At 53.7% G+C, this 22,583-nt stretch overlaps 2 protein-coding genes across 3 annotated transcripts; one reads left to right on the forward strand and one right to left on the reverse strand.

Annotated features, from left to right (window-relative positions):
* Positions 1-561: 561 nt before the first annotated feature.
* On the forward strand, positions 562-6,461 carry NUTM1 (NUT midline carcinoma family member 1). The gene is made up of 6 exons (XM_077315445.1): positions 562-1,219; positions 1,689-1,817; positions 1,938-2,076; positions 2,109-2,735; positions 2,849-2,965; positions 3,448-6,461. Exons 1-6 carry the CDS (start codon positions 729-731, stop codon positions 5,803-5,805), a joined length of 3,861 nt encoding a protein of 1,286 aa, XP_077171560.1. The 5' UTR covers positions 562-728; the 3' UTR covers positions 5,806-6,461.
* On the reverse strand, positions 6,213-22,320 carry LPCAT4 (lysophosphatidylcholine acyltransferase 4). Of its 2 annotated transcripts, none has more exons than XM_077313610.1 (14): positions 21,866-22,320; positions 12,780-12,922; positions 12,255-12,475; positions 11,627-11,739; positions 11,474-11,534; positions 11,059-11,117; positions 10,912-10,946; positions 10,752-10,806; positions 10,582-10,664; positions 9,377-9,502; positions 9,007-9,148; positions 8,520-8,618; positions 7,649-7,805; positions 6,213-6,859 (listed from the first exon to the last, which is right to left on the reverse strand). In XM_077313610.1, the coding sequence occupies exons 1-14, from the start codon at positions 21,944-21,946 to the stop codon at positions 6,699-6,701; spliced, it is 1,536 nt and encodes a 511-aa protein (XP_077169725.1). In that variant the 5' UTR covers positions 21,947-22,320; the 3' UTR covers positions 6,213-6,698. The 2 variants fall into 2 exon arrangements, with proteins under 2 accessions (XP_077169725.1, XP_077169726.1); XM_077313611.1 differs by lacking the exon at positions 21,866-22,320 and adding an exon at positions 13,129-14,141.
* Positions 22,321-22,583: the final 263 nt, after the last annotated feature.

Here is a 22,583-nt window from a genome sequence, read left to right on the forward strand (position 1 = left end):
GGGGCTAGATGTGTCCATGGGCCCGTGCGAACACTGGCATCTGTTGCATAGGAAGGGGGTTGGAAGAGGTTTGTGTCTCTGAGGGGTCCCGAGATCTGGGGTGGGACAGGAGGTCTGGGAAGTAGACGGACCCCGGCAAGATATAATGCCAGAGTGCCTCTTCCAAAGCAGCCGTTTCTTCTTTGCGATGCAATCTGTGTTCTCTGAAAGTCCACTGTCACTCTCAGCTTGATAGTCATCAGGTGATGGTTTTGACCACATGGAGATGAGTGTTACCCTTGGCTAACCTCTACAGATGAAGTTATGGTTCCAGGTCCAGGAGCTGGAGCCAGTTGAAGAGTTGGGAGCTGTAGTTGGCGGTACCACTGCAAACGAGGTGGGCCACCACCTCGGTCCTGCAGCAGAAACCCAAACGAGAGCTCTGCCCATTGACATGACCTATTCAGATAACCTCTTGGAGATGAAAACGGAGGCTTGTCATACAGCAATGGGTGGGGGGACCCAGGTAGAATCTCAACATCCTCCTTGTCAGAACCTAGGAGGTACCTACATTCCGGAATTGTTTCCACCCAGCCTTCCCCCTCCATCGACAATGCAGGATCTTCTTGGAAACCAAACGACAACATTGTGACGCCGCTGCCCGTCTTCCTTTCCGCTAAGGCCTTCGCGGGGCGTGGAGAGGGGGGCTGCCGTTTCCCCATAGAGCTGCCCACAGCCCCTGTAGGGTCATGTCCTCCCAAGCCCACATCTCAGGCCCTGGCCCTCCTCCCTGTCCTCCCACAGCCCCCTCCCTGCTCCTGCCCGCCTTCCCGGGGGCCGCCTTGTTGGTCACCTCAGCCGATGCCCCCGGAAGCAAGTTGATCATCAAGCTCAAAAGAGAAGGGCCCGCCGCAGGGGGCCCGGAGGAAATCCCCCGCACTCAGACGTTCTTCCTGACCGGGATGCCGCTGGGGTGGGCCACCCCACGGAGAGAGGTGCCTTCGGGGCCCGGCGTCCACACGGTCTTGGTGACCAAGGCGGTGGAGGATCTGGGGGGTAGGAAGCCCAGGGTGCCGGAGCCCATTCCGCCAGCCCGAGCTCCCCCTCCCAGCGATGCTTCCTTCGCCTGCACCTCCAAAGGGGTTTACGAGAATTACCGGCGTTGGCAACGTTACAAGGCTCTGGCCCGGCGCCACTTCCCGGACACGCCGGATGCGGAAGCTCTCGCCTGTTTCTTCATGTGAGAATTGAAGTGGTAAAGAAGGAGCACGGCTCTCTCTAGCTTTGCGCATAAGCGGCCTCTCACGAGCACAGGAAGCCCCGCGCAGCAGTAATCTGGCACTCTGCGGGGTCTTACGCTGCACTTTGCCCAATTTAAGACCCAAGTTCGGGTTCTGTTCCGCTCAGGATGTGAACCGTTTCATGGGGAAGAAATTAGAAGGAACATTGAGTCAAGGTAACAAGGAGTATGAGACAGGAGTAAAGGAGATTAGCAGGGCTACCAATATCTATGTGGGGCTTCCGCACGCAGTCAGCTGGGTGACTTAGGATCGGCCACAGTTCTTGCGGAGCTCTCTCACAAGGTGTCTGTTGTGGAGCGAGGAAGGGAAGACGATTGTAAGCTGCTTTGAGACTCCTCCAGGTAGTGAAAAGCGGGGTACAAATCACCAAGTTCTTCAAAATGTGTTGTTGTTCTTTCACCTCTTCAGCCCGGTCCTCCGTTCGTTGGCCCGCTTGCGTCCCGACATGACCCTGGAGGATGGCGTCCCCCGCGCAGTCCAGGAATGGGAGCACAGCAGCAACTTTGAGCGCATGATCTTCTACGAGATGGCTGAAAAGTGAGAAGAGGCCAAGAGCCCTTTTGGCATCGTTCCAACAGGCCGTATCCGGCAGGGTGGGGGAGAAGACGGGAAGAGTTTCTCCGGGCCTCCTACCACCCCTTCCCCTCCTTTTCTCAGATTCATGGAGTTCGAGGCGGAAGAAGAACAGCAGATCCAGAAGATGAAGCTCTTGGCCAGCTGCTCCCACTTCCAGGCCCCCGTCCCCAAATCCACCAAGCCCGCCCCAGCCCCTTCCCCTTTCCCTGAGTCCAGTCAACAACAAGGTAAGACCTTCTGACCTCAACACTTGGCCATTATTTTGCCAGCCTACGCGTGAAGCCACTGATCCTCCAGGGGACACAGAGAGGTTCCCCAGATAAAATGACTGCTTGGATGGGCGGATTCTATGGGGCTTACACCCCACTGAGACCCTGGGCAGGGCAGATTTGGGACAAGGGAGAGTATAAGGCCATACATGCCATCCTTCAAAACATCCATTTTCACCAAGGGAATCCGTCTCTGGAGTTCTGGGAGAGCTCCAAGACCCACAACGAGGTCGGGAACCCACGATGCCTTTCCAGTCGCCGGGGTATGGCAGGACAGCCTCCCCCTGAATTCACTCCAGTGTCTCTCTGTTCCGTCCAAGTGTACATCCCCAAGAAGTCTGTCTCCAAGAGCCGCCAGCCCCGCCGTCGCCAGCGGCGGCCCCCTAGCACTTCCGCCCCGGGAGCCCCCCGAGAAATCCCCGCCGAGGCGGTGCACCAGTATGCGGAGATCATGGACGGCCTGGATGCAAGCTGGGAGGAAGAGGAGGAGGAGAAGAAGGAGCCGGCGGGAGGCAAGGGACCCCGAGACCCGGAGGAGGCGACCTTCCCAGACCCCGGCTTGTTGCAGTACATCGATCAGCTGTGTGGCGATGAAGAATTCGTTTGTAAGGTGAGAAGGGTGAAGCAGAGTGTTTGCTGCCTGGCCCAAGAAAGAATTTGTGTGCTTGTGTCTTCCAACGCAAGGCGTTGAGTAGCGATGTCTCCTCTTCCTTTTCCCGGTAGGTGGAAGCCATCATCCACCCACAATTCATAGCCAGTTTACAGTCTGCAGAGAAAAGTCAAGACCCCTTGGACTTGGTGGAGGAACTGGAGGAGGAGTTGAACTTAACACCCAGCCAGGTAACAGACATAGGGACTCCAGGTGGGCCCTGGGGATCCCTTGGAGTTATAGCTTCTCTCCAGGCATCTTCCAAACTCTGCCACAGAGGGACGGACCAGAAGCAACGGGATGAAATTAATGCAAAAGGAATTCCGTGTCAACATCCGGAAAAAGTTCCTGACAGAGCAGTTCCTCAGTGGAATATGCTTCCTCGGGAGTTTCTCCACCTTCGGAGATTTTTAAACAGAAGCTGGATAGCCATCTGACAGGGAGACTGATTCTGTGAAGGTTCAAGGGGGTGGCAAGTGACAGTGGATGAGCGAAAGGGTTGTGAGTGTTCTGCATCATGCTGGGGGTTGGACTAGATGACCCAGGAGGTCCCTTCCAACTCTGATTCTATGATACAGGACTGGTTTGCTATACACTTAGAAGGCTTTCTCCATGGCCCCTTTGCGTTGTAAAAGTCGTATTTGTAAGATCCCCTTTCTCTTTCTGTCTCCAGTTGATAGAGAAGAGGCTTTTAGTGTTATCAGAGGAGGAGAGGGAGCCCTCCGTATGCCCCACGTCCCATTCCGACTCTACCCCCTCCCAGTCTGAGGAAGAAGATGACAGCAACAATGGCGGTAAAGGAAAAGAGACGTCCCCCAAGGCCGCCAAGAGGACTTCAGCTAACAAGGGTCTCAGGGCAAGTCAGTCGGAAACGCCAGGTTCAGGAACTGGTTCTCCGTTTCTTCCGTCCTCACACGAACGTGTGGGGAAAAGAGATTCTCCGCCAAAGACGGTCAGAGCATCCCTGACATCATCTCCTCACAGAGGTGGCAGCCATGACTCTCGGGAAGAGAGAGCGTTGCCTTCTCCAAAGAACACGGATGAAAGGGAAACCCAAAACTTCCAGAAACAGATCCAAGTTGGGATCAACCTAGGACAGGCCAAAGGAATCCCGCCTCGTGCCCGGCGGAAGGAAATCGGCCCCATCATGACAGAAAACAACCGCCAAACTGGAAAGAAAAATTCACAACAGTTTATGACAGGACAGGGAACTCCGAGGCCACATAACGCGGCAGGCAGTAGGGAAGATGGCGGGCTAGGAAAGGTCCAAGTTCAAGAAGAGATCCAGAGGGCTCCAGAGCAGGGCGGCCATACTGCCAAACCACCATCCCACGAAGAAAGCCAGCTAATGTGGCAAAAGTTAGACCCAGCCCACAGCGCAAGTGGAACATGCGAGAATGGTCAACAAGGGGAAATCGAACATGGAAAGGGATCTCAGGCTATCCGGGAAGGAGAGAAACACGCTCCCAAAGGGACTGACTACGCTAACCAGAATGTAAACAAAATGCTTTTAGGGGATCGCACATCGGCAGAAAGAGCTCTGCAGAAGAATTCGGATGGCCACGGGGGACAACATTTTGAGAAGGCCACAAGTCCGTCCCAAGGCCAAGGTGTTATGGGTTCTGAGGATACCTCCAGAAAAGCAGAGCTTGACAATCCAGGTGTGAAATCTCAGAGGGACAACCAGATGAACCAATTTAGTGAGCAACCTGCGTGTAAAAATCGGGATGGTTGCCAACAAGAGGGGCTTACAGACCATGTCCCATTTCGGGCAAGCCAGAATGGGATGAATTCAGCCCTTAAGGCAGCTCTGCCTCAATGCAGGAGCGCAGCATCATCTGGCAAAAGCATAGCAGGACACAAGCGTCCAATGGCAGGGCCTGCTGAATCGGGAGAAGCACCTGACGGCCAAGAAGCCAAGGACAGGTTGCAGAAGGTGTCACAGATTAGCTGGGAGGAGACCAAGCATGCCCCTCTCAAGATCAAGAGCAGCCCGGGCAAGGCCTTGCAGGGCTATGCAGATAATTTAGCACCATCAACAACCGCCGAACAAGATGGCCGACAGCCATCTTGGCTGCCCATCTTGGAAACTGGTCAGCAAGTTAACTGCCCTGTCTTGACGCCATCTGTCGAACTCAGTGGGTGCCAAGGCCATCATTTGGCTTCGACTGTCTCCGCTGAGGTAAGAGGACTCAAAGGCCAACTGCCAAGAACCTCGACCAAGCATCTGTCATCTCCCAATAGCTCAGGCTTAGAGTCTCCCTCTCCGTGCGTCCAAAAAGGTCCTCACAACGCGGGGAAATTCCAGAAGGCTCAGTGGCTATTCTCAGATCAAGGTGAAGTTACTTCGTGGGTGGGGAACCAGCCTGGCGTCAGGCAGACCCTACACCCCGCTTTGAATCCCTCAGACTTTATCCTTGCAGTTGAAGCGAATGGGGGCAACCGGGGTGGTCCTAGTGGGGACCACCTGCCCAGACCCTCCCACAGTGGAATAAAAGCAGAACCGCTTTCCCCCAGGCACAGCGACCGCAACAGAAACGAAGAGCCGAAGCTGTTGTCTTCTGAAGACTTAAGTGAAGAAGTTACTCCAGGAAGTGAGCTGAGGAACCTGGGTCAGGTGGCCGACGTGCATGATTTGCCCGAGCCAACAGGTGAGGCCGGCACTGCTCTTCCGGAACCTTCCGGAGCGAATGCAGAAGGCGCCGAAGACGAAGACCAAGTGGAAGAGGAGGATGAAGAAGACGAAGAGCTGTCCAGTTTCTCCTCCTTGCTTGCCTCCAAGCTCAGCCTCTCGCCTCGCTGCGACCACACCCTTTGCCCAGCAGAACGAGAGGACACAGTGCCCTCCTCACCCTCCGAGACTGGGAAACCGGTTTCTCAGGGAAGCCATTCAGTCCGGGTACAGGTGTCCCAAGACGCCATTGTTCTCTTGAGCAAAAACCTGAGTGCCCACCCTACCATGCACCGTAGCCCCAAGAGAAAGAGCAACAACTTAGGCACTCGGAGGAGCAAGAGGCTACGCAACCAGTAACCGAGCCTGTGGTAGAAACCAATGCCAGATGGATATGGATATTTCACTCGTCTCCAAGTCCCCGTCTTTTATGTTGCCCTGACATTTCAGAGCCCCACCTCTCTCTGGACAACGGATCTCCTCAGAAAGGACCTCTTGAGAAGGTACAGCTTGGTTTACGATCTGTGGAGACACAACTCCTGCGGGATGGGAGTGGCTATTATTTTGTTCAAATTCCTTAGCGCATTAAAGAGAGTTGAGTGCAAATCTGAGGTGTTCTCGACAGGAAACCAGATCGTTGTTCAAGATTGTTGTGAAGATAAAATTGAGGCGGGAAGAGAGACATTCGTGTCGCACGGTGCCAGAGCTAACACAACAGACTCCCAACCCTGGGAACCACCTTTGTTTCAAAAAGTCTCCCACACGCCTTTTATTATAGAGATATAGATATTTATTTTTTATATATAAAATAGCACTTCTTTATATTTTACAAAACGGAAAACGGAAACAAAAGCAACAAGGTCGTCGTCCTTCCGTCCCCTTCCTTCCCCTCGTGAAAACAGGGAAATCAAAGGTCAACAAAGAAACAAACATGGAATAAAATAATATGATATCATTCAACAGAACAACAAAAAAAAAAATCCTTAAAAAAAAAAAAGACCTTTTAAAATAAACGGAGAAAAGCCCCAATCCCCAAAGAATTTGCGGCTCTGGTTCCCCGGTTACGGTTGCCCTGAGATGGCGGTGTGTCCGCCCCCCCGCCCATCCAACATGGCGGCCCGGAGCTAGCAAGCGAGCAGGGGTTGGGGGAGCGGTCTGCGTGGCCAAGGGTGTGGCATGGCTGTGTGTAGTTGTTTTTTTTTTTTTTTGTCTTTGTTTTGTATACACATGGCTAAAGAGGTTCAGGCGAGTTTTCAGTCTGCCTTGCTTTTTGGAGAGGCTGCTGCAGGGGTGCCGTTAGCGTAGGTGGGCGAGGGGGCGGGCTTGGTCGGAGTTTGGGCCACAGGGAGGCGCAAATACGTGCTAAACAGGCGGGCGTAGTCAGGGTGACGGAGAGAGAAATCCTGGAACTCATCTGTGTTGGGAGGGAAAAGACAGAGGGTGAGAACGTCAGAAGAGCCCTCCTGGATCAGACCAAGGGTGCATCTAGTATAGCCTCCTGGGGGCCAAACAGTTCCTCTGGAGGGCCAACAACAGGGCAGAGAGACCGAGGCACATAGGAAGAGCCTTGCTGGATCAGACCAATGGTCTATCTGGTCTAACGTCCTCCCTCACACAGTGGCCAACCAGTTCCTCTGGAGCACCAACAGCAGGGCATAGAGGCCACGGCCATCCTTAAAACATTTTTCCTGCCACTGCTGTATGGAGTAGTGGCAGGCACCCGGGCGTGCATGGTGCAAGGCCCCCCACTCTCGAGCAAGCACTAGCCATCCCCCTCCTGCCCACCATGATTTCAACCCTCGTCCTGTCTTCATCTTGTCCCTTGTGCCAGATTTGTTGTGAATGAAGCCATTTCACTGGGATGGCAAAAGGGAGAAATCTGACCCTCTTCCCCAGGTCCCTCTATATGTTGTACACAACGACCCCTACAAGTGCCCTGAGCTGGGTAGCCCAATCCCATCAAATCTCAGAAGCAGGGCTGACTCTCCCTGAGACCGCCAAGGATTTGGATAATAGGTCCTCCAAGGAATCCTTGCAAGCCAAGATGTGGAGGGAGGCAATGGCAAGCCATACCTGTGCTGGACAATCCTCAGATCTTCTGGCTCCGCTACACACAGACCATACGCTAAATTAAATAACCCCTGCAAGTTGCCTCTACTTCCCTCCACGCCCAAGTATTTGTGGCAGACATAGGAGTTCTCACCAAGGGTGAGTCCGTCCTGGCTGTGGTCCCCGCAGAGCTGGCTGTAGAGTTCTGCCCCGTCCACTCTGGGCGTGCCCAGCAGAAGGCGCAAAATGGCACAGAACCCGTCCTGGCGCAGTCGGTGGTCCCTCGTCTCCGCGTGCGTCTCCGAGAACAGCTGGCGACGTGGAAACAGAACCGAAAGGATGCTGAACATTCCTGACCACTCCACTGCCTCCCCCGATGCAGGTCAAAACAACGATTCCAAAGCGTTATGTGCCCTTTCACCACCCTGCCCTATCTGCAGAGTCGTGTCCACCCCCAAATTCTCCGGGTTTTTCCCAGCCTGGGTCTGGCAGCCCTGTTTGGTAATCTAGGCCATTTGTATCCGGTCTTTTTCTCCCATCGAAGTCAAGACCCAAGGGGTGGGGAGGGTGACAATGATAAAGTACAAAAAGTAACACTCATTGAATTGCATCACTAAAAACAAGTAATATGATTAATTATAATACTAAAGGCAACCTGAAGTCAACCATGCCTCATCCCAAGATGAATTCAGATCTGACCAAGGACTCCCTCTCCCGACTCCATCTTGTTTCACTGCTAAGCTACCTTAGTCAGAGGGCCGAATGAGGGACCCCTCATTGCTTTCCTCTTTCCTTTAAGTGACACTTCCGTCTTTTGCAAACAGGCTCTTCCCAAGATGGCATTCTCAGGAGGGAGGGGGATTTAATCCTTTCCATCCTTGCTCTTTTCTTGTTAGAAAAAGCCTCCCGCTAGGGGCTAGTTTTGACGTTCTGGTTCCCAGAATATTGTCAGGACCAGCTCCCTGCTGCTTTTGCCTTCCCTCAAATGCATGTGCTGTTTAATCCACACTAGTCGCGGTGGTTACCTCAAAGGCACGGCATGTCAGCTGTTGGGGGTCGTTCTCTCCCTCCAGTATTTCCAAGGCCAAGGATACTTCCCGCGAGTCCGTGTTTCCATCAGAGTCCTGGGGAACAAAGCATATTGTGGATGGAAGGGGTGACCATATAACATGCTTCTTTGTTCTTATTCGCCATTTCTTTTTCCAACCTAAGGTTTCTAGTGATTACCTCCCAGGTAATCAAGGATCTTTCCCTCCTAGCCAATCAGGGAGCTTTCCTTCCCAACTAATCAGGGAGCTTTCCCCCCTCAGATAATCAAGGATCTTTCCCTCCCAGTCAATCACAGAGATTTCCCTCCCAGGTAATCAAGGATCTTTTCCTCCTAAAGAACTTTCCCTCCCAGCCAATCAGGGATCTCTTGCATTACTTGCAATGGCTTCTGAAGATTCCCCTATTTTAGTTCAACCCTCCTCCGTCCCCTGCAAGGCCCTCCCACATCACAGTCCACTTTACCTGCTGAAAATAGTTCATGAGCCCCTCCACATCCTCCGGGCAGGACAGCCCCAAACACTGGGCCACCTGTGTCGGCCTCAGGGACCCCGGTGCAGGAACAGGACAGGGCTCTGACTGGCACTTGACTGCCCCCGGCAGACACCTGCAAAAAGCGGTCATCAGAGACGTCAGGAAGAACTGCTCGCTTTTGCCTCTTTGCTCGGCTCTATTTGGATCTCCCCACATGCCTCATTGAGAAGGGTTATGCACAAGTTGTTTCCCTTTACATAGCTTGGCTTTTCCAGGGTGGGAGCAGGAAGGGAAGAAGCCGGAAGTGACACAGGCACATCGGGGACATCGAGGGCAATGCGGTTCTTCGTCAGCCCCTCACCTGGCATTCTGAAGCAACTTGCCCAGTTCCCCGATTTGTGGCTCTAGTGCCACCCTCAGGCGCCCTACGACAGTGACCGGAATGTTGCCCACGAACTCACAGTCCGTCGCAGGAATCCCCAAGGCCCTAAACGAGAAGGCAGGAGGGGACCAAAAGAGAAGAAGAGATCATGCTTTGTGTCTTCCCACTAAACTATGCCACAGTCCTTAAATGCAAAAGGCACATTTCACCGTCATGGCACTTCTAAGCCAGACACTAAGACATCTTTGCTGGCTCACAGCAGAACAGAAGTGGAGACCTACCGATTCTGACTACGGATGTTTTCAAATTACATTTATATTCCGTTTTAGTAACTCGTTGCTCATGGGTTTTCTTATGTCATTTCAGATAGACCCATTTTAGTAACCGGCTGCTAGCAAGTTATTTACCTGTTCATACAAACCCGCTTGCACTGGGTTAGCAAAGCACGGATGAGCTGCTTTTGAGGGAAACGGCTTCCTTGCATTTTCTACCCCTTCGCTGCACTTCTGAATCGCTGTGGTGAACTGCTTAAAATGTTCATAGTGGTTCCTACAACGCTGCTTTTTCCCCTGCCCTTTTTCACCATGTGATTTTCCACAGGCTTTTTAACGTTCCAAGCTGAGTGCTACAGCGCTAGACGAATGCAGCACTGAAGTGCTATAGCAGCACCACTGAGATACTTTGACTCCATTGAGTATATTGACACTATAGCACTGAAGCACTGTACTGGTCTAGCGCTAACTTAGAATGTAAAATAAACCCTCTGAGGAGGATCACATGGTGGAAAAAGGCAATAGAAGGGGGAGGAAGATACAGCACTGTTTGAAATGACCACAGTGCTTTAGAGATGGCTGATTGATGAGATAAATTTTGTGGTATGAAACTAGTATCTCTGCATCACTTTACTTGTTGTTGGGCCAACAACACATGGGAGGTTTGAAATGGTAATATGAAAGTCTTCTATTTCTGTATGGGCCAGTGGGAATGGTACTAAAAGGGTCAGCATGGGACGGTTTGGTGATACCGCCCTGCTCTTTTCAGCAAGAAGGGGACCCCTCCAACATAACCCCTCCTTCTCATTTCTAAAATTCCCCTTCGCAACACTTCCTGTAATTATATGTCTTCCCCCTTTCCCAAAACCTTCACCCTTCACCCTGTCCCCATGCCCCCTCCTCGCCACTCACCGGGCCATGACTTTTTGGACGTTGTTAGCGTATAGCGTTGGGTTCACCGCCTCTTCAGCGCTGGGTTGATAAACTGGGAGGAACTGAAAATTATGGGAAGAATTAAGAATCAGGAAAGGGGGGGGGACACCGAGGTACACAGTAAAAGGGGCTTTTACTATTATTTTTACCTCCACTTCCACAGTAGTGCAAAGCTGGGATGCGGTCAGCCAGATGACTTTTAATCTGAAAACACGAAAGGGAGAGTCATGCACCAGGCGAGGTGCCAGTTCAGGGGGTGAGCACACCCTTGCCCAAAGACCCCTCCCCCCGTTTTCATTGGGGACTTACACGCCAGGTCCCCTCCATGCCCAGGTGGTGGAATCCTGCCAAGAGAAGAGACCTGTTATATTTATGGGAACCTCTTGTTCCTCCGGTAAGGGTGGGGAGGTCAACGTCGAATGGTGCCACCTCTCCATTCCTATTATAGAGACTCACCATGCTGTTGGGGTATCTGATAAGGACTGGCTGGACAGGGACACCAGATATAAAGGCACCTGGAAGAACAAGAGAAAGAGAGAGAAATGGGTTTGCAGAAAGCTGGAGCACCCTCTTGTGGTACAGAGCCTGCATTAAGAACGTAAGAACTTAAGAGCCTTGCTGGATCAAATCCATGGTCCCTCTCATCCAACGTCCTGTCTCACGCAGTGGCCGACCAATTCCTCTGGGTGGCCAACAACAGGGGAGTGAGGCTGAGGCCTTCATTAGAACATCAGAAGAACATCATGCACACTGCCCGATTTTGCATATTCCAACATGGGGCTAACCATAACACAGCTGTGACTTGGTGGCACGAAATGAAAACATCAGACGGAGCTCAGTCCGTATGCCCTGCCCCTGTGGGTCCTCCTACCTGGTTTGAACTTCAGTAAGGCCTTCTTGTTGGAGCAGGTTCCCTCTGGATAAAACAGGACCTGGGAATATGAACGGAGAAGATAGGATGGGCTGCTCAAATGCCCAGCTGTCCGCTGGAGCTGAGGCTTAGCAGGGGCCCGCTGGGTCTCACCTGTGGCCATTTCCCCCGGGAAGTTGCCCGTCTCTTCACTTCCTCCACGACCTTCTTTCGAGAGGCTGGGTCGTGGCGGGAGACCAGGATGGCCTGGTTGAACCTCAGCAGGGCTGCGGGGCATGGGAGGGAAGGGGAGAGAGAGAGAGAGAGAGAGAGGGAAAGGTCAAAAGCAGTCAACATTCTTTCCCGGATTTTTGGACAGACACCCATTCCCAAATGCAGCTGGCCTGAAATAACCCCTACAAGTTTCCTCTACTTTCCTCCATGCCCAGTTATTTGTGGCAGACATAGGGGTCTGATTCTGTGAAGGTTCAAGGGGGTGGCAGGTTCAGTGGATGAGCAATAGGGTTGTGAGTGCCCTACGTAGTGCAGGGGGTTGGACTAGATGACCCAGGAGGTCCCTTCCAACTCTATGATTCTATAATACAGGACCGGTTTGCTATACACTTAGAAGGCTTTCTCCATGACCCCTTTGCATTGCACAAGGGATGACCCAGGAGGACCCTTCCAACTCTATTATTCTATGATTCTGTGCGGGTCTGACTGAGTTTGAAGCATGCGCCCATGAGTTCCAGAGACCCTTCGTCCCACCCCCCCTGACGCTCCCCACACTAGATTCTCTCACCTCCAATGACAGGCACGTGGAGGTTCTCCGTGCGGGACACCACCTTGGGCAGGTCGCAGGGCAGCAGGATAATGGGGTCAAAGAAGGTAGAGTGGGGCGCGGCCACCAGGATCGGGGCCTCGAGCCGAGACGCCATTTGACCCCGCACCCGTATCCGCAGGAAACCCAGGAGGAAAAACATCAGGCGGCTCAACAGGTAGACAGAACCGTGGGAAATAGTGCTGGAAAAGAAAGCAGGGCAGGGAAGAGGAGAAGAGCTGGGTTTCGGGACTCCACTTTTCGCTACCCGGAGGAGCCCCAAAACTGCTCTGTGAGAACAGCTTGAAGAGAAGAAGAGCTATTTTTGGTACCTTGCTGTTCACTACCCAATGGAATCCCAAAGTGGCTTACCCTTTCCCTTCCTCTCCCCACAACAGAAGCCCTACGAGGTCGGTGGGGCCGAGAGAGCACTGGGGGATTTGGAAGGAACCTCAGAGGTCATCTAGGCGAGCCCCATAAACTGACCCACGCCGAGCCACCACTTACTTTCTCCATCCCGAGAACGGCTCCTGCAGCGTCTCCTCGGGGAGACCCACCACCTGGAGGAGGGCGAAGGGCCATATGAGGAACAGAACGACGAAGGCCAAAGCAACCCGGATCGGGGCCAGCAGCGCCCCCAGCACATAGAACTGCAAAACACACAGTGGGACAGGGGTCACACAATGCAGCCGGACACCCTCGATTTCCGTGCAAGGCGACGGAGAAGAACCGTCGAGCCAGGAAGCACGGAGAGAACATTGAAACCGGACCTCCGGCACGGTCTCATTCTGCAAGCTTAGCACACATCTAGGGTCATCAAGTGAAAAATCAAAGACGGAGGGAGGGTTATACGTACTCAACATCCGGGGAAATTTCACCAAGAGTGGGAGATAAAGATTCCAGTGAAGTTCCAGGAGAAACTCGTTTTTTTTAGACCCCTTTAAAAATATTAATGCAAACCAAAAAAACAAAAAGAAATTAAAGCCTGCATATGAAATTCCAGTCGGGTCCAGAGCACAGTTTGCTAACAACAAAAACAGAGGACATTCTCATGCTTCCAGTCCCTCTTGCGGGAAAGAACTGAGTTGTATAGGCACGGGCCCTCCAGCAGGGGGGGGAGACGATGCTGGAGGCCACTGAACTAGTCCTATGATGCAATGGGAAAAATTATATGCAAGCCTTAATAAATGTATCCATCTCTGTCTTGATATCATGACCTTCCAGCAGGGACGCATTTTATTAAGATGCAAGTCCCTAGGTGCTACCTGAGGGTCCCCTTTAATTATAGCGCATCATTCATAGCTCATCTCCAGGCAACAGAGATCAGTTCTCCTGGAGAAAGTGGCTACTTGGAAGAGTGGACCCCATAGCATTAAACTCTACTGCGGTTCCTTCCTTCCTTCCTTCCTTCCTTCCTTCCTTCCTTCCTTCCTTCCTTCCTTCCTATTTGGAAACATACCTTTTCCAAGATGTTCCTGGTTAAATGCCAAAAGAAAGAATTGTTCAGGGCCCTGTTCACATTTAGAGTAACTTTCCCTCTTTGTGGTTAGATTAAGTCATTACATTAAAAGAAAACCCCCCCCAAAAAAACAATTTCCTTGCTTACAAAAACAGTGAACCAGTTTCAAAGTGTAACTAGCGTTACCCTTGAAGCAGTGAGTTTTATTTCTCCTTGCAAAGTTGGCCACAATCTGGCAATATTTATCCAGACAGCGCTGTGCCTCCAAACAGTCTACAATCAGAATACACAAAGGGATTTCAGGGTGAGGATGAAATCTCTGGTGCAAACGGGCTGAACTCTCCTTGTATTATTGGGTCAATGACTTCCTGGCTGCCCAATTGGCTGGAGTGTTTTTACTCCTCTGAGTGTTTTTACTCCTCTGAGTAAAATTGGGCAGCCAGGAATTCTTTGACCCAATAATACAAGGAGAGCTTTTGGTTTACCATTGCTGGAGTTCCTACACAGCATGTGCAAATGATACAGAGAAGGAAAGGCAGAAAAGCCAGGGATGAAGCCACCAAAACTGGGGGGAGAGGGGGGCTGGGGTTCCAGGTAGCATGGGGAAGGGGTTGTTGGGGCCTTCTGTGACATCACTTCCTGTTTTTAACTAGAGTTATCCTAGGATGACAACCAATCCCCAGATTAAGGAGGTGGTGAGTGCCCCCTCACTGGAAGTCTTCAAGCAAAGGTTGGATACACACTTTTCTTGGATGCTTTAGGATGCTTAGGGCTAATCCTGCGTTGAGCAGGGGGTTGGACTAGATGGCCTGTATGGCCCCTTCCAACTCTATGATTCTATGATTCTATGATTCTATGATTAACAGTTTGCCTAGAGAGCAGCTCCTCTGGAGTAAATAGCTACTTTGGAGGGTGGACTCTCTGTAGTGTCACATTTCCACTCAGCTCCCCCTTCTTCCTCCAACTCATCCCTTTCCAGGTACCATCCCCCAAATCGCCAAGGATTCCCAAGCTGGAGCTGGCAACCCGAGGGAAAGGAGGGGTGTCCCTGTCCAGGAGCCACAGAGTGGGAGCACCTGACCCAAAACAAATCACGGTCTTATGAAACCGAGACGGTCAACTCTTGAGCAGCGAGCCTGCGGCACAACAAATCGTCATCACTTTGGTCTGCAAACATCCGGCGTTATGAGCGCCAAATGAAATTATTTTCTAATAATATCTCCTGCACGGACATCTGGCCGGGCGGAAGAGTTGACCTCAAGAGCGGCCAAGCACATGCGCTCTGCAGGACTGTCGGTATTGATGTATCCAGAGGAAAACATGAGTGAGGGTCCAGCATTGAGCACAGGGATGCCAACCTCTAGGCGGGACCACGGATCCCCTGGAATTATAGATCATCTCCAGGCGACAGATCAGTTCCTCGGGAGAAAAGGGCAGCTGTGAAGGGGGGACTCCAGAGCATTATGATCCGCTGAAGTCTCTCCCTGCCCCAAATTCTGCCCACACCCAGATCCACCCCCAAACTCAGCAGGCATTTTATTTATTCATATTTATTTATTTATTCATATTTGTATACCACCCTCCCCGAAGGCTCAGAGCAGTTTCCCAACCCAGAGCTGGGCCGGGCGCAGCTGAGATTTCTCACAACGGCCTTGTTAGCAAATACAACTGATTCCCTCCGCCTTGCGAACCTGGTGAAAGACCGAGACCCTTGGCCTTCTTTGGCACAGCTCCAGACCTGCCAGCAATGTCATGTGTCTGCTCCATGCTTAAGAAAATAAAAGGTTATCTCCATCTTTTACACTTCCCCATCAATTCTACATTTGATGGGGTTTTTATGGGTTTTCATGCGCTCCCCACAGCCATGCAGTAACTGTGGGGCTCTCAAAAAGGTAGGGGAGAGTCCAAACAATCTCAGAATTGCACCATGGGGGGGAGGAAATTGTGCTGGGGGGGAGTTATGGCACCATTTTTGCTGCTCCATGGAAACAGGTGGTATATATTTCTGTCTTCTCAAAGTGTCGCTTTTCAAGGGACAAAATACAGATGGAGCATCCCCACCGTATCATTCGGATTAATAATCATTTTTTTAAATTCATTTGTGGCCTGGCCTTCCCCAAAGACTCAGGAAGGGTGGAGACAGCCGTAGAACAGGAAAACAACAACATATAATTGTTTAACAGTCATTAATATTAACACTCTAATTTACATGCGGGTTTAAAATCAGATCATTCTAAAAGCCACCGTCTCCTCTTCTTAAACACCTGCTCCTCACCTGACACAGATACGGTTGGCAGGTTGTCCCCCGGTCCCACCCACCCCGGCACTGGATTGTACAGAGACAACAAATTCCTAACTAACTATTACAACAAACAAACTCAATATTTCTCCAGCGTTTTTGGAGCCAGTGTGGTGTCCTAGTTAAGAGAGGTGGCCTCTCATCTGGAGAAGCGGGTTAGATTCCCCGCTCTTCCCCATGCAGTCAGCTGGATGACCCCGGGCCAGTCACAGTTCTCTCTGAGCTATTCTCACTGAGCAGTTCTGTCAGAGCTCCCTCAGGCCCACCTACCTCACAGGGTGTCTGTTCTGCGGAGGGGAAAGGAAAAAGATTTTTTTGAGTAATGAAAAGTGGGGTATAAAACCAAACTCTTCTTTTGACCAAACAGGCCTCAAATCACACTTTCGACCTTTCTGGTGTGGGGCCAGTTTCCTCATGGAACAAATGCATTTTGCCCACCCAATTTTGGATCTTCAGGATCTCCTTTGGCGCAGCATAGCATTCATGACATCTCCCCACTCCCTCTATTTTGTCATGATCACAACCCTGCAAGGAAGGCGTCACCACGAGACTGTGGCAGGCTCAAAGTCGGTCAGTTAGCTTGGTGGCCCTGGGGATTTAAGCCCCACTGTTTTGGATGCTCGAATTGTTATATTCTTCTAATCTTCATACTCGACCGTGGGTGGCCAAACTGGACATCTGTTGGACCAAAGCTTGCCCACCCCTGGCCTAGACCATAGGGTTCCCATTCCTTTTCAAGTGGATGACTTTTACAAAAATATCTTATTCGTTTTTCTTATTACCCAAACTTCTCCAGTAGGCACCTTTAGGAGGGTTTCAAAGATAACTCAGAACATCCTCACCCTTCTAAGGCCATATTTAACATTTTGACTTCCGTTTCCTTCTAAAACAGCCACCGGGAAGGGTCCTTTATGCGCAGTCATAATCTGCCCTCTCGTGACTCATCTGGGGCTCGGAACGCCGAACCAGTTTGCCTTCACCTCTCCAGTCAAACAATCAAGGCAGTATTGATTGATAACAGTGGGCTGTTCTCCGTACGGTCTGCAACCAGCTCTAGGGGGGAAATATCTTGCTCCGTGATCTATTGCCCGTTGCCCTGGAATTTCTGGCTTGCGGAGAAGCAGGTCTCAGCTGCCATTCCCCCGGAGGGCCTCTCTTGTCATAAATACCCCCAAAGCACCAGCCCGGCCACTGACCGCTAGTAAACCTTCCCCTGGGAAGCGGCTGGCCCAGGGCCTCTCCACTGTTTACTGGAGGAAGGGAAGGAGGCATCAGCCCTGAAGTCAGGGCGGGCTCTGGAGATGGACGGGAAGCTGCAGAGAGCCTCCAGGAAAACCATCTGGGAACAGAAGGTCCCGAACACTGCTGGGTTACGGGATTTTAAAAGAGGAGGAAATCGCAGGGAGAGACTAGGCGGGAGACGGATGGCGGCTGAGGTAGAATATGCATGTGTATGTGAGAGACAGCCAGGCAGAGAAGAGGAATAATAGATTGCAATCTGACAAAACGGGTTAGCAGATGTAATTTGGAAATGGTTGATCAGCATGTATTTCTCTGGTCCGGTCTGGGACAGGGGAGATGACTCCCAACAGCCAACAATGAATAGTACAACGTCATGTAATTTGGAATGGGAGAGCGGAATGTATAATTGGGAGGGGGAGGCAGATGGACGCTGGCAGGAGCTCATGGGAATTGTAGTCCATGGACACCTGGAGGGCCGCAGTTTGACTTCCCTGAGTCTTTGGGGTAGGTGTGAAATACGAAGGGGGTGGGGAATGGCAAGCAGATCCTTATTTCTATTTGGATTTGTGGAAGAGGCCAAAGGAAGATGCTAACACCGGCTCCAACCAATGTTATCTATTCCAGTCGGCCTGGCAACGTATGCAGAACGCAGACAATAAAAGCAGAAGTCCGGGACGCCTTTAGTTTATTCCCACCGATAGTGAATCAGAGCTCCTGCTCTCAAATGCACAGGAGGAGAAATGCATGGGGCTGGTTTAAAAGAGAGAATTGTTCGAAACAAGATCCCATCCCAAGAACAATCCACAGCATCGGTGTTAGAAGCTCTCGATTTCGGTGAGGCAGACAAAACGTAAAACCCAGTGGGTGATGGAATGAGATAAGCAGGTAGAACAAGATGCTGTGGAGGCATAAACAAAGTAATCACAAAAGGCCCCCAGGCCTGAAATATCTGCTGCCTTCAGCTGCCAGCTCCAAATGGGAAATTTCTGGAAATTCGGGAGTCAAGAGAGGTTTGGGAAGGGGTGGGACCTCATTGGGATGTAATGACATAGCATAGAGGTGGCCAAATGGTGGCGCTCTAAATATCCATGGACTACAACTACCATGAGCCCCTGCCAATGCCAGTGCATCATGCCCCCGGTTTTCCTCGGAGGTCTCCCATCCAAATACCAGCCAGGGCCGACCCTACTTAGCTTCCGAAATCTGACGAGATCAGGATTGCCTGGACAATCCCCACAATGACTAATGAAGCAGTAAATAATAAATTATGCTCGCCAATGAGAGACACGGTTTACACCCCTGTCCTAAACGGAGTTATGCTCATTTATCTCAGTGACCTTAAAAGGACATTTCCAGGCTCACTGGTAACCCCATGCCTACATTTGACTGCCAAAAAGCTGCCACTTGCTGAGGGATTCAGCGTGGAAAATTTCCAGGGCAGAGTAGATGGATTCCGTTCATGGGGAACATTAAGACCCTGGCTAAATCAGACTTGTGGTGTTATCTAATCCATCAGCTCGCAAAAAGGGAAGAAGACAATAGCGGTCCCCAACTGGGTGCCCGCAACAACTGGTATTGCAAGGTGCACTTCCCCTGCAAATGGGTGCTCCATCAAAAAGTCTGGGCCAATAGCTGTTGACAGATGTGTTCTCACGGAGTCTGACTCATCTCCTAAGTTGCTTAAGGCAGTGGCTATCATTACAGCTTATTTATTAGTTTGTGTGTGCCCTGCGTTTCGTCCCAGCTATATTCCCTCTTCCTCCCTGCCCTCCTCCAAGGGACAACCTTTCAGATCCTTCAAGAGAGCCTTCCTGTCCCCTCTCCACCTCCTCTTCTGCAGGCTGAACATTCCCAAGCCTCTTGGCCTTTCCTCTTAGCCTTGGTCCCCAGGCCCCGGATCAGCCCTGTTGCTTACGGCAGGGGTAGTCCACCTGTGGTCCTCCAGATGTTCATGGACTAAAATTCCCAAATTCTGGCAGGGGCTCATGGGAATTGTAGTCCATGGACATCTGGAGGACCACAGGTGGACTACCCCTGGCTTCCGGCACCCTTCAAAGATGCAGCTTCCAGAACCAAACTCTGCCGCTCTGTAGATTAACGTAAAAAGTATTACAGTGCAGGCTGCTTGGTTTTTCAGTCTCTTTCGTGGTCATCCTCCACGTGGCATGTACCCTTTTCACTGCCCCCAGGCACCGAGTCGATGCTTTCATTGAGTCTGGACTGTCTTCCTTGTTACCAAGCCACATCAGTCCTCATCCCTGCATATTTTTCTCGCCGAAGAATTAAGGATCGGTGGCAGAAGGTGAGTCATCGCGGCTGACCTGAGAGATGGTTTGCCACTGGCTACCTCTACCCCACCGAACCGGACTTCCTCGGTGACCTCCCCTCCAGGCACGATCCAGGACCTGGCGAGATCTGACAAGATCAGGCTAGGCTAGGGCAAAAATCTCCACCAGCATCAGTCTATAAAGCTGAGGCCTCTTTGTTTACAGAGGTCTCCAAGGGGTCCGCATTTGGTGTTAAGAAGGGAGAAGAGCTCCCCAAAGGAGCCCCAAAGCCGCTTGAAAACACCTTTCCCTTCCTCTCCCCACAACAGACAACATGAGGCAGGTGGGGCAGAGAGAGCTCCAAAAGAACTCTGACCAGCCCGGGATTACCCTGCAGGCCTCGTTGTAAGCAGGGACTTACAATCGCCGACCCTTCCTTCCCTCCAGCGAAGTAGGTGAGGCTGAGAGAGCTCTGAGAGAACTCTGACAGGCCCAAGGTCACCCAGCAGAAGTCCTGTGTCCCAAAGCGCCTGTTAATTGACTTCCCTTCCTCTCCCCCACCTTGTGAGGCAGGTGGGGCTGAGAGAGCTCTGAGAGAACGGTGACAGGTCTCCGGCAGAGGAGTCCAACCCAGTTCTCCAGATTAAAGGTCGCCGCTCATCACCAAGCTGGGAGTGCTGGAGCCGGCAGGGCCGTGGCCAAGAAGCTTCTCCGTTGCCCGGGAGAGGGAAGCGTCGCAGCGGCGGCCGTCCAAACAGAGGGAAAGCCGCTCTCCGGGCCAGCTCCAACCCGCCTTCCTTTTCTCCGCGCCTTTAGGCCAGCTTTCCGACCCCACCAGACCCACAGCCGCCCCACTTTCGCGACGTCCGCTCTTTCCAGCTCTGGCTGGCAGGCTTTCTCCCTCCTCCTCCCCGCCCCCCCTCCGCTCCCGGCCGCCCAGTCCCGTCCTGTACGCCCCAAAACTTCCTTCCCTTCCCAAGCGGCCTCCCAAGCAAGAAGCAATACCCCCGAGGGGCTCTGCAGGCACCCCCCCCCCAAATACACACACACACGAGATCCCGCAGGCACAAACACGAGACTGGCCCGGACGGAGCCCCAAAGCCCTCCGGGGACCCTGCAGCTGGGCAGGGCAGGCGAACAGGGGCTCCCCAGATGGCCAAGGACGACAGAGCCCACGAGCCCCTGCAGGAAGGGAGGCTGGCAGGCGATCATGGTTACTGCCGTCTGGAGCGCTCCCCCGTTCGCCCCCCCCCCCCCCTACAGATCCCGAGCCGCTCGGCGAGGACTGCAGAATAACCCACAATACATTGCAGTGCCGCCCCCCCCCCCCCCGGCGGAGATCTTGCTCCCCTTTGAGAGCACCCCCCCAACTCTCCCCCCCCCCGCCCCAGGATTCCTCAGACCCCAGGCCCCTGCAGAACCCCCCCTCCCCTCCTCTCCCCACCGTCCTCGGATTTCCTTCAACCTTCCGGCCCGGCTGGGCAGAGGACTCCCCTCCCGGCCGACCCCTTCCAAGTTGCCCCTCCGCGACCCTCTGGGGAGACCCGGGCCTCGAAGGTCACCCCCGGACTTCGGGAAGACCCCTGCGGCCCTCCCCCTGTGCAAGGGAAGGGAAACCCGCCCGGCCCTGCAAAGCGCCCTTGCCCCCGAAGCCCTCGCCCCCCACACAGCCTCCGGACAGGAGCCAGACAGCCCCCAAACGCAAGCGCCGTATAAGGCGCTCTCGGTTGGCCGGCGGGCCCCATTGGCAGAGCCGCACGGAGGGAGGCCGCCTCGCTCGCCGGGCCCGGGGGGGGGGGGTCAGCACGACGACCCTCCACCGCGACCCCGCCCCCCCCCAGCAGGCTCCCCTCGACGCCGCATCCCTGGCCAGACCAATGGCGTCCCCCACAGCGCGGGACGCCGGCTCGCCGCTGCCCAGACGCGCCCCAGCCCGTCCCACCCCCTCTTGCCGTCGCCATCCGGCCCAGGGACGCCCCTTCCCCACCCCCCGTCCGATCCTATTTCCGTCCCCGTCCAGCCGAGGGGACCCCCCCCCCCCCGTCCAACTCCTTAGCTCGTCGCCATCCAACGAAGAGACCCCTCTGCCCAGACGCGCCCCCCCCTCCGGCCAACCTCCTCTTTCCATCGCCATCCAACCAAAGGACCCCCTCCCCAGACGCGCCCCCCGTCCCACCCAAGCTCCGTCTCCATCCATCCAAAGGACGCCCCCTTCCGCCCTCCCCAGACGCCGCCCCCAACCCCTTCGTAAGGTGGCCGTCCAGGCAAGGGAGCCCCCTCCCCCCCCCTTCTCCGCCCTCCCGTCCGCCCCGTCGGCGCGACTCACCTTGACTTTCTGCAGGCGGCTCAGGCGCAGCTCGTGCACGAAGGGGTTGAGGTCGGGCACCGCGCCGGAGCCCCCCTCCATGGCCGGACCTCCGCCGCTTCCAGCCTGGGACGGGCCCCCAAGGCCGGCGCCCGGGGACGGGAGGTGGAGGGGGGGCTGGCGGGGAAGGATGGCGAGCGGGCCGGCTGGAGGGACGCCCTGGCACCGGACCACGGGCGGGCGGGAGCCAGGATGCCAGGGCGAGGGGAGGGGGAGAGGGAGGGGAGGGGAGGCGGGGTCACAGCCTGGTCGTCACGGCGACACCCGAGCCGGAGGACGGACTTTCGCTTTGCAGGGACCGGATGGAGGAAGAGGCCGGCAGCAGCCCGGAGCCAGCATCCCTCCGCCTGTCAATCAAGCCATCCCTGCATCCCTTCCGCAGGAGCAGGAGCCGGAGATGCAAGGAAGGGGCGGCCAGGCTCTCCCCCGGCGGCTCTGGGCCCTCCTTGCCTGCCTCCCCCGGGCTCTTTTCTCTGGCGCTGCAGACCCCCCCCCCCCCCGCCTTCCCAGCCTGCCTGCTGGAACGGACTGGGCGGTTGGGTGACTCAGGCGATTTCTCCCTGGCGGGCTCCTCAGAGCTGCGGAGATGATGGGCTGCGCATGCGGGCGTGGGGGTGGGTGGGGGGAGACGCTTTGGATGCTTTCGAGCAACGCTTCCTCCACCCCCACCCCCCATTAA

This window comes from Paroedura picta, chromosome 16, assembly GCF_049243985.1.
Source record: "Paroedura picta isolate Pp20150507F chromosome 16, Ppicta_v3.0, whole genome shotgun sequence".
NCBI lineage: Eukaryota > Metazoa > Chordata > Lepidosauria > Squamata > Gekkonidae > Paroedura > Paroedura picta.